General features: G+C 35.8%; 1 protein-coding gene across 1 annotated transcript in view; it reads left to right on the top strand.

Moving 5' to 3' along the window:
• The first annotated feature begins 599 nt into the window (after positions 1-599).
• The window catches only part of lmtkb (lemur tail kinase 1 b), an 88,850-nt gene continuing 76,897 nt past the window's right edge, over positions 600-12,552 (top strand). Inside the window, exon 1 of the mRNA XM_087276690.1 lies at positions 600-1,124. Coding sequence (XP_087132816.1) covers positions 1,043-1,124 — 82 coding nt within the window. The 5' untranslated portion in view covers positions 600-1,042. The remainder of the gene's footprint in view (positions 1,125-12,552) is intronic.

The raw sequence follows: 12,552 nt of genomic DNA, 5'->3' as shown, positions 1-12,552 counted from the left end.
GTCCCAAAGCTATTGAACAACCCCCTATCTTGTCCTGAACTCTAGCAGGCACACAACAGCATAAGACGTTAATATTAGGTTAGATTTAGGTTGTGATGCCAGGTGACCAAAATTCTATGTCTAGCCAGCATCTAAAAACAATGTCATTTTGATGTCCAATAACAACGTCAAATTACAATTTTGAAAAACATTTTTAATTCCCTTTGAATTTTGACTACCTACTCCTATTACATTTCTATATAGGATTGTAGTTCTTTCCCTCATATACTAAAACAAGGGTGTGGGCACTAATGAGTTTGCAATAATTTTCAACCATTAAGAATTATAAAAGTCTGCACTGATTGGTTACACTCATATGTTTAATAATTTAATCAGAGTTCAGAGTCTAAACGATTCCTTCATAATTAGCAATTATGCAAGAATCCATCTGTTTCCTCAGGACACTCGTCAACATAAAAGTTGTGAGCCACAGTTCCGCGAACTGTAATGCAGCAAATAATTAGATAATGTATTTTCATCGAGCGCGTTAAATGTTAGCGTCACTTCCAGCTGCGCTAGTGGCGCAATCTCCTCCCCATTCCAGCAGAATCAGTCCGCTTGAGAGTCTGTGGAGGAATCGCGAAGAGCAAGATGGCGCTGTGTCGTTCAGCACTGAACAGCTCCCATCAGGCTTATTAACAAACTGCTCATTCGGGGCTTGAAACATTAGAAGGAAAGCACTGACAGAATTTCCTTCTGTTAAAACCTCCTCAGCCAAACGCACAAGGAGTGCGCTCGTCGTTTGGTGCAGAGAAGCAGAAGCGCCCACCGCAGAGACCCTACAAACGAGAATGACCAGAGAAGACTCGCATCAACACGGCAGTGGCTTGCGGTGAGACGCGTCTTGAAGATAATGCACTGCAAAACCAGTGGATTCATCCAGCTATTCCCGTGTTTGATCTCCGTGACATGGAGGAGCGCGAGAATGACGTGTTTGAACAGAAAATAAACTCTTGTATTTAACAGCAGAGACACCGTTGCTGGACTTCGCGTTATCTTCAGTATGTCAGGGACTGTAACACTGTTGGTCATGTCTGCGTCGTTTTTCAACCCCAGTTTTGCGCTGAGCTCTCATTTTGACTCAGGTAAGCTTTTATAATCACTTGTATTCATATTATTAATGCATGCCGAGTGGTGTCATGTAACATTTACCAGAAGAAGAAAAATGTTTTCTTTAGAGATGCGCAAAATCTGAGCAGCTAATAAACCTACATCGCGTTTTTACTGAATGACACTCGCATTATGAAGAGCGTTTGTTTTTAATCAGCAGATTATATCCTTTGTTCTGAGCATGAGCCCTATGTGAAAGCTGACAAATTACTCTATTTGCCTCTCCACACGTCCACTGATTCACATGTCGAAGGTGAGAGGTGGAGGTGTAAGATTGGGCTATTGATGCACAGGTAGCCGTTTCTGATTGGACAAACAGGACACTGTCAACCTCTAGGGAGTTGTGTGTGTAGTGAGGAGATAATTAAGATTGTAATGACTGGTAATTGAAGAAGAGTATAACCTTTGGGTCATGACAAGGTCAGTTAATGGAATTGGAGAAAGACACATACATTTTACCCTCAAAAGCAATTAACAATTAGCATCAAGCTGCTTTTATATGTATATTGTTATACATCATGAAAAGTGTTTAGATAAAATGGACATACAATTCATTATTGCTCACCTGCATCAGATGAAAAAGCTACAAATGTTGGTAAAGCCAAAAAAAAAAAAAAAAATTATGACATGAAGGAAATACAGTTGAAGTGAAACATTTTCTGATCTTTGTCATTGATGTTTTAAAAACAATCTTACTGCTAAACTGTAATAGCAATGATTGGGGCTGTTTAAACAAACAAATTCATAGTGTTTCTATGACTTTTAGCCAATCGTTTACTTCATAACAAGGTTTGTGAAGCTTTTGAAAATGCAAATTTTTATAAACAGGGTTTCAATAAGGCTTGAAAACAGTCCCATTATCATCTCTGTGTAAACAGCAAAAAAATGAAAATGAAAATGGTGATGCCATATATATATATATATATATATATATATATATATATATATATATATATATATATATATATATATATATATATATATATATATAATATTTATTTATTAATTTATTTATTTTTACCATTGCCAACTACCAGCCTGGTATACAAAGTACATCTTATTTTTTGTAATTTTCAAGGATCTGTGCAAACATAAATCATTTTAATGATATAGACATTTGTACGTGAAACATTGCAGTAATTCAAAGCATTTTATTTTTTGTAAGCAATGAGCTCTATGCACAGCTAGAGTTTTAAAGCCAGCGATAAACTTCCGGTGAAAGCTTACTGTGACTATTTTAAATTTCACAAGGTTGTTTTTACAGCATCAGTGTTGTAATGTAATTACAATACATTCAATTAAATAGACTTAAGCACCCATTTGGTTGTTCAAGAGTTAAACGAGATGATAGGCCGCTGTAACCGCTAGTGCCGTCAGTAGCTACAGGTTAGCGCAGAAATTCCATTTAATATACTGGGGTAAAATAAACTGATATATTTTAAAGATATGTCGGGGGAAATGCAGCACTTCTTGTGCGATCTGAGACCTACTTCATCTAACAGGCAGTGAAGATTGCTGATGTTTAAAAAATCAAATATTAAACGTGACAATTTTGTATGGGAAAGACAGTTCACCGAAAGTCCTTGGGCTGCCTGGCTGAAAATTAAAAGTCCATGTGCGTATAGCCCATCATTGTATAAATAAATAGAATAAATAATAAAAGTCTTAATAATGTCATGATTTATTAGTACATAATATTTACTATTAATTTTTGTTTACAAATTAAATAAAACACACAACAATATCTCCAATCAGTAGTTTTAACTTAACAGTTGGGTTTGTCTCAAATATTTTACCCAAATTTAATTTAAAAATAAATAAATAAATAAACTGTTTTTACACAGTAGAATTTCAATATCTTTTGGGGGTCTGTTTATTAAACCTTTTCAGAAATAGCAGGATAGTTTTACAGAAAAAAATGAAACCAATATTATTCACAAACTTTTTCCATAAATAAAATGAAATTACAATTACACACACATGCGCGCACACACACACACACACACACACACACACACACACACACACCCACACACACACACACACACACACACACACACACACACACACACACACACACAAAATTAAATAATAAAAAAGAAAAAAAAGAATAGTCAATTATGTGTAAAATATATATTGAATTATCTACATTTAGTAATAACCCATGTACAAAGTGCACATGTACATCAACAAACTATAAACTCAATCTTCAGATACTTCTACAATATTCTTAATCAAATTCACTCTGCAACTGAAAAACCCAAATGCTTAGATTGACAGTCTGTAGAAGTCTAAATGGGTCCCAAGTTTCAGAAAAAGCTCTAGAAATGGCATTTATTGTGAACCTATTTTTTTTTTCAAACGAATAAAGGTCATTGCATCTCACAGTAATGATATCTTTGCTAAAAAATCTTGCTCTGTGTTAGCTTTCAAATCACTTGCTCCCTGTTGAGGCGTAGGCTGTACGGTTGGTGAATATTAGTGTTCACTTACAATAAATTTGAAGCCATTGAAATCCTGATCTGAAACACTGTACAGTATTTGTTCTAAGCTACACCTCTGTGTCCCTCTGGATAAAATCTAACAGCATATGGGTTTGGAACAACATCTTTTGTAAATATTGAAACAATTTTTGGGTGAACTATCTTTGTAAAGCCTCCCTATGGAGGGAAAATGAGCCATCGCGTGGGCTGTTACCAGTGGTGAATGGTATTCCCTCGTTTCTAAATTTGGACTCAGCTGTGTTTGTTGCCTCCTCACATGGTTTCTATGGTTACCATGAGGGTCTGCAGAGCTGGATTTAGGAATCTAACCAGTGGTTACATTTCACTGCATTTTATTATTATGATGTGCTATTAATAGCTGTATTGGAGCCACATCTACATGGACCACATCTACATGAATTACCTTTCACAAATTGGAATTTCCATGTTTTACAATTTTACGTTTTCAATTTGGAGCCACAGACCTTATTCCCCTCCTCCGAATGTAATCATGTCCGTCAGCAGAGATGAAGAGGGGAACAAGCTCTATCTGTCAAAGTGATGAATGGATGTAGGACTCATGGTGGAGAGTCTGGGAATGATTAGAGGGAGATAAAGGAAACTGAATCTGCTCTAGTGGTCCTGCTGGGCTTGTTGCAGACCAGGTTGCTGGTTCAAACTGATACATTCATGAGACTTTGAATAGTATTATTATTATTAGTAGTAATATTATTATTATTCATTCATTCATTTTCTTGTCGGCTTAGTCCCTTTATTAATCCGCGTTCGCCACAGCAGAATGAACCGCCAACTTATCCAACAAGTTTTCACACAGCAGATGCCCTTTCAGCCGAAACCCATCTCTGGGAATCATCCACACACACACTCACACACACACTCGTACACTACGGACAATTTAGTCTAGCCAATTCACCTGTACCGCATGTCTTTGGACTGTGGGGGAAACCGGAGCACCCGGAGGAAACCCACGCGAACGCAGGGAGAACATTCAAACTCCACACAGAAACGCCAACTGAGCCGAGGCTTGACCCAGCGACCTTCTTGCTGTGAGGCGACAGCACTACCTACTGCGCCACTGCTTCGCCTATTATTATTATTATTAGAGAGATTTCCGAAGGATCACATGACTCTGAAGACTGAAGTAATGTAGTTGAAAATTCATCTTTGATTCACTGGAATAAATTATTATATTAAATTATAAACCACTTTTGAACAGTTATTTTATAGTGCAATAACATTTGACCATTTGTACTGTATTTTTGATTAAATAAATGCAGCCTTAGTGAGCAGGATAAAACATTTAAAAATCCTACTGACCCCAAACTTTTGACCGGTTGTGTATGTTGATGTATTTCCAACTGAAATGGAATATTGAGTAGGGGACGGGGCTTTCTTTATGCACATTATTCTCTTGTAGCAAACTAAGGGGGCGTGATTAAGAATTTTGTGACTGAAGTCGTCAAACTTACATCAACAGAGAAGGGCCGCCACTCCAAACAGATGCAAATGGTCAGACTTTAATTGAAGATTACCATTACTAACTTTTTTTCAATGGGTCGACAGATTGGTTGTTCACGTAAAGAAAACAATGTGCACTAGCAAAATAAACATTCAGTATGTTTATATGACCACAGCAATAATCTAATTTGAATACGATTAAGACAATACTCTGATTAAGAGTCTTCCATGTAAACAGTAATTTGTTTTTGATCAATTTTATCCGATTAAGGTCATAATTGAACTAAACAGATATCAGATTAAAACATGTGGGGTACACCGATTTGAGTTGCATTACTGAAGTGCAGTACAGACATGTAAACACCGCAATAAATCCAAATCATCATGTAAGATTTTCGCTGCATTTTACGACAGGATAGTCTGTACACAAACTGTTTGACACTGTATTTTTGTATGCTGGCTGATTGACACTATTCTCTGCACCTACCGAGTCAGTGAAGGACCACAGACACCTGCATTGCGAATTACGGTTGTTTTTTTCACATACAGGATGCATTATCAAATTCCATTAAAACAACACTCTTCCAGCAGGTCATACGCGCATCCAATATCTCGTTTATCAGGGGGGCATGCATAAAATGTTTCTGAATGAAAGTGAAAGTGCCAAACTGCAATTAAAGTCGACAAATTAAAAATGAAACACCTGAAATTACTTGAAACTCCAGAGAAAATGTGGATATTGTGGTGACGCAATGACGTTAATGGAATTATGTGCTATAACATGTAAAATGGGATCATGAAAGGAACATTCAAAATGCAACTCATGTAAACACCTTCACCTTCAATCGTATTATTGTCTTATTCAGATTAAGGCAAATAATTGGATTACTGATGTCCTTGTAAACGTAGTCATTGTACATTTTGATTTCACATGGATAAAGTCTGGGGAAAATCCTTATTTAACCTCATCATTTGCATTGTGATTGCTTTGTTCATTTATCTTGAAGGTGAATGACTCACAACGACTCAACGATTTTGACCATGAGTCATGATGCACCGCAGAGCAATTTAAGCATCATTACAGCTGGATTTTCATAATGAGTTTTCAAATGGCCTCATAATTTATGAAAACATTGAACCCCTCAAATAACTCCAGAAAAGCATGGCTTTATTTAGACGATTGTTCCTGTGGGGATTATGTTGAGATTTACTGCGACCTTTAAATAATATAGAATTTGGAACGATGACGAGGCTTGGCGATTGTAATGATGACATCATCTTTCTGGAAGCAGTGGTTGTTGGGTAATTGCCGGCGGGGTTGGCTGCCATCCCATGCCAGCCTCCAGGTCTCAAGTTTCCTGACCACCAGACAATCAGACCATCCTGTAGCACCGGGCTCTTCCTGAAAGAGCAAGTGCTGTTTATTCCCTGCCGGTGAATTCAGCAGACAGGATCTGACCAGAGACAGAAGGATCGGTAAGAATGCGTTGGCGTTATACCAGATTATACACAAGTGAAGATGTTGCTAGTGGCGGAAAAAGATGGAATATGACATTTAACATAATGAGGTTTTGTGAACATCGGCAAATTCCTCAAAACTATCCGGGAGTCAGATTGTGAACAGAGGCTTATTTGTGTTCAAAATGCTTTTTATGAAGGATGTAGCTGTAATGGTGAAGGACAGTGAAATGGCATCGGTTGTAAGGTAAACAAGCTGGGATAGGTCAGTGTGAGGTGAGTGATGCTTTGATTTATATTAAATGGTACAGAACTGCCAGTTTAATAGCTCGGTGATTATTTTTAAATGTTAAAGAAAATCACTGCTTATTTAAAATATTATTTATCTGACTTAATATTGTTGGTTTTAAAGGATTTTTGTATAAATAATTAAAATGAAACATTTAATGTTTATAAAACGTTTGATGTTATGTAAAATGTGTGTATTATAATATATTTTACCATGCTTTTTATTTCTTTGATGGTAAAAAAATGGCTTCAGTGTCATATGATCTTTCAGAAATGATTATAACATGCTGATTTATTTGACTTAGCATTGTTAGTTTTATGGAATTTTTAATAGAAATAATAAATATAAAACATTTATTGTTTATAAAACATTTGATTTAATGTAAAATATATCCATTATAATATATTTTACCATGTTATTTATTTCTTTGATGGCAAAGAAATTACTTAAGTGTCACATAAACTTCCAGAAATTATTATAATCTGATCTGATTTTACTTAATATTGCTGGTTTTATATGATTATTCGGATAAATAATTAAATAAAACATTGTAACATATGTAAAATGTTTGATGTAATGTGAAACATATCTATTATAATATAGTTTACAATGTTATTTATTTCTTTGATGGTAAAGAAATGACTTCAGTGTCACATGATCTTTCAGAAATGATTATGCTGATTTGTTTTTGCTTACTATTGTTGGTTTTATATAATTTGTAGCATAAATAATTAAAATAAAACAGTTAACGTATATAAAACGTTTGATGTAATGTAAAATATATCTACTACAATATATTTTACCATGTTATTTATTTCTTAGAGGGCAAATAAATTACTTTAGTGTCACATAAACTTTCAGAAATGATTATAATCTGATCTGATTTGACTTAACATTGTTGGTTTTATATGATTTGTAGTATAGATAATTAAAATAAAACATTTAACATATGTAAAATGTTTGATGTAATGTAAAACATATCTATTATAATGTAGTTTATCATTTTATTTATCTATCTATCTATCTATCTATCTATCTATCTATCTATCTATCTATCTATCTATCTATCTATCTATCTATCTATCTATCTATCTATCTATCTAATAAAAACAAAATAATTATATAATAAATCTATGACAGTATCTCGAGGATACTTGACATTTAACATATTTTTCCCATTGGGAATTCAGTGGGGCTTCATAGGTGTTTAATTAGTTGGTATTTGTGTTTTGTGCACAGATGCATTGTGATCCTGAAACACTAGATGCTGTTTGTTTGATTTGATGTACCTATTAGTTATACATGTCACAAAAAAAAACAAAAAAACAAATGTGTTAATTATAAGGCTGGGTTTCTGCATGCTTCAGCGAGCTCTCTTTTACTTTCATTTGCTCTTATCTGTTCTATTCTAAGCAAAGCTCTCCACACCTACTCTTTGCCTCCAGGCTCTGTCATTTGTCCTTCATGTTCAGTTACAAACAAGCTGCTGGGATTGTTGCTAATGGCCTGTGCTTTTACAGCAGCACTACTTTGCGCATGTGAAAGTGTGTCTGTTTATGAGGGAATATGAGTGTCTAGGAGCAGGAGATGGTGAAAGATAATCGATCCTGATGGAAAGACCAAATCTACAGCTGTTAGAAAAAAATAAAGCCATTTTCCCTAATCCAAAAAGCAGATGCCACTCCCAGTGATGAAGTCGGCATGAGATTATTTTCTGATGTTTGTTCTGAACTCTTTATTGATTAAGAATCATCATAACGGATGTGATTGCAGCACATATCGGCTCAGATGTCTGGGCTATTATAAACAATTGCTTGTCCAGTGCAACATAATATTATAAATGAATTAAAAATAATAATCATGCATTTGATTCGACAAATAATATGGAAATAACAACAACAATGTAGACAGCACGGTGGCTCAGTGGTTATCATCGCATCACAGCAAGAAGGCCGCTGGTTCGAGTGTTGGCTGGGCCAGTTGGCATTTCTGTGTGGAGTTTGCATTTTCTCCCTCTGTTCCTGTGGTTTCCTCCACAGTCCAAATACATGCGCTATAAGGGAATTGGATGACCTAAATTGGCCGTAGTTGAAAAGTTTGTTTGAATAAGAGGATGTATGGGTGTTTCCCAGTACTGAGTTGCAGCTGAAAGTAAAACATATGCCGGAATAGTTGAGGGTTCATTCCGCTGTGGCGACTCCTGATGAATAAGGGACTAAGCCAAAGGAAAATGAATGAACAACAGTGTATGCATTCACATATTTAAGGAAAACATTTTTATGTGTGTGTGCTGGTTTTGGTGATTTACGAGGACACAAATTTGAATAACTACATAGATATTACAATGTTGAAGTGGTTTATGAGGACATGCCCTGTGTCCTCGTAATTTAAAATTTGTCAAAATCATACTCACCAGGGTCTTTTGGCATTCAAACATTGCCACAAGTTTCCCCTTAAACAACCCAGGCTCATTGTGAAAACGTACCTCTATATACATTTCTGGAGAGCGCCAAATATGTCCCAGGAGATACGTTTTTTGCAGTTTTTGTTTTCGTGAATCCACCAGTGGCTACTGGGTACACTTTTTGAGATCTCAAATTTCTCTTGCAAGTTTCGTTCTCGCTTGCTGTTCTCGGGTAAATCCACCTGAGGCTGCTGTCGACTGACTGAATGACTGACTGACTGACTGATCAACTGGTAAGCGTAAAAAGGAACGGTATGATACCACTCCTTAGTGCTCATTTTAAAAACTAAATGCAGCCATACCTACTTCTGGCTACATAATCTGTGTTCTCCAGAAACGTTTATAGAGCTGTGTTTTCAGAATGAGCCTATGTTGCCCTTAAAGGTTGGATTTAGGGGTAGAGGTAGGCTAAATCAATATAATAAGTGTTTTTTACAGTATAAAATACATTACATTTTAGGAGAGTGAATTTGAGTCCTTTTTCTGAGCTATCAAACTTTTATCATCTTAGCTTTGAGAAAACAAGGCCAAGCGAAAGACAGCAAGACTATTTCAGGGACTTGCAATAATGGCTTGAGTGGAGCTATTCAGTGTGAAAGAAAAAGAGGATGGTGACCTAGAACAGCTCTAAAGTACTCAAGTACTTTCTCTTCTTTTGATGATGTGCTGTATAAGATTAAAAAATATAGAGCTATATATCAAGGCATCATCCTACTAGTCACTTTTCAGCCATTTATAGGGTAAAATAATCACTGATGAATCAGAGGATAAATGCTAACTGAAGTGACTGCTGAAATCTGGACTGCGGCTAGAGATAAAGATCAGCAGATAAAGAGACGGATAATTAAGTGGCTTTACCTGTGATCATCATTATTTAGTTTTTAAAAGCATCATGGGTTAAAGGGGGTCCTGTTATGCATAACAAGATGTAATATAGCTCTCATGTGTATCTAGATTGTGTCTGTAAAGTTTCAGCTCAGATACCTCATTGTTAATTTATTGAATGCTACAAATGTTTGTTTTTGGGATGGGAGCCAAAACATGCTGGTTAAATGCATCTTACCAAAACAATGATAATGTAAAGAATTATTCATAAAGTCATTTATTAGAACAAATATGATAAAAAAGAAACTAAAATACAACATACGGTAAAATAAATTTTAAACAGGCTGTTTCCCTTCAGTTATTTCTGTGAAACTTTAGTTTATGTCACAATTCACGGTTTTGCAGTTTTTCTCAGTGACTTTGGTACATTTCTTCGATCAGAATTTAAATTTTGCAGAAGAGTAATGTCTTAAAACAACGCATACAAATAGCAAAATACCATGGAATACCTGCAAAAGCCAGTCCTTGCTCAAAATCCTTAGTTCATCTTTCAAAACTAAATTTCTGTGTCAATGAATGTGTCAGTGCCATCGGAATTGTAAGTCCTTGTGTCACTGTGTACTGATAAGACAGTAAAATTACATAGTCATGCTGTCAATATAGCAGTATACTCTGGAGGGGGTGTTCTGATTTAAAACATTGGTTTTGTTTTTTTGTTTTTTTTTTGCAGTTTGTACTGTAATTTGTTGACTGATCATATCATTGTGATACAGAAAATAAATTACAGCACTGCATAGCATTAAGGAAAAACAAAATAAAGGTAGAAAAGTGAACATAAGAATCTCCTTTGAGATGCACCTTCATTAGAAAAAGTCAAAATTCCCCTGGGAGAAATTTACCAATTGTAGACAGATTTAGAAAAAAAAAGCTTTTAATGGAAATGTATAGATAAATGCATAATGACAAAATATTAAGACAACTTCATTCATTCATTTTCCTGTCGGCTTAGTCCCTTCATTTATCCGGGGTCGCCACAGCCGAATGAACCGCCAACCCGTCCAGCAAGTTTTCACACAGCGAATGCCCTTCCAGCCGCAATCCATCTCTGGGAAACATCCACACACACTTATACACTACAGACAATTTAGCCTACCAAAATTCACCTGTACCGCATGTCTTTGGACTGTGGGGGAAACCGGAGCACCCGGAGGAAACCCACGCGAACGCAGGGAGAACATGCAAACTCCACACAGAAACGCCAATTGAGCCGAGGCTCGACCCAGCGACCTTCTTGCTGTGAGGTGACAGCACTACCTACTGCGCCACTGCTTCGCCCTATTAAGACAACTTGTTCAAGCATTTTGCATGTAAACACTTCTGCCATAATACATTTTGACCAACATGACATACGCAATTGATAATGTAGGGAAAAAACAGAGAATTCCACACAATCATTTGTATAAATGTACAAAAGCATTTGCAACTTGCTTAAAGGACTGAGAAATTGCTTTTCTGATGTGCACAGGTGACACAATGAGGAGAAGATTGAACAGGTAGTTTTGAGAATTTCAATTCTGATCTGAGAAATGGAATAAAGCCACTGGGAAAAACTAACAAACATTTCTAGGTTGATAAACTACTAATGAGCTGTTTATTAATAATTAGTAAGGTAGAAGTTGAATTTGGGTATTGCGTAGGATTAGGAATACAAAATAAGATCATATTTTATAGCCATTAATAAACAGTTATTAAATTAATAATAGGCTAGTAATAAACAAGTAGTTAATAGCATGATTTGTGACAAACTAAATCTAAACCTACTTCAGGTTTGTTTTTTTGTTTGTTTGTTTGTTTGTTTGTTTTCGTATTTATTAGCTAAATTACAGTGGCAATGTTCCTAAATCCACAACTACATCCTCAGGTTGATATTTTTGAAAGATGCTGGCATTTTACCGTCTTCAGTTTGATGATTAAGATTTTCCAATCTTTATTGGTTGCATTGTTTAATTACTTTTAAAGTTTGTAAAAATTATTTGGTGTTCAGGAAGAGGCATTCATTCTGCAAACGTACCGCTATATACATTTCTGAAGAACACCAAAATACATTCCAGGAGCTATGTTTTTTTGAAGTTTTTGTTTTTGTGAATCAACCAGAGGCCGCTGTGTACTCTTTTTGAGATCTTAAATCTCTCTCGCTAGTGCCATTCATGCTTGCTCTTCTCACATAAATCCACCAGAGGCTACTGACTGACTGACTGACTGACCAATCGACTGACCCACCCTCCTCCTTTCCTAAACCCAACCGAAAGTGTTTTCAAAAGCAAAGATTGAGCAGCTCACCGTCTCCCTAAACCCAACTGAGCAATCCAGAAAAAGAAAAGCCCTCACCTGTTTTTTTTTTTACC

The sequence above is a fragment of the Danio rerio genome, chromosome 12 (genome assembly GCF_052040795.2).
Source record: "Danio rerio strain M-AB ecotype USA chromosome 12, GRCz13ab, whole genome shotgun sequence".
Classification (NCBI taxonomy): Eukaryota; Metazoa; Chordata; class Actinopteri; order Cypriniformes; family Danionidae; genus Danio; species Danio rerio.
The sequence above is the reverse complement of the archived record's forward strand: the minus strand, read 5'-3'. Positions and strand labels throughout refer to the sequence as shown.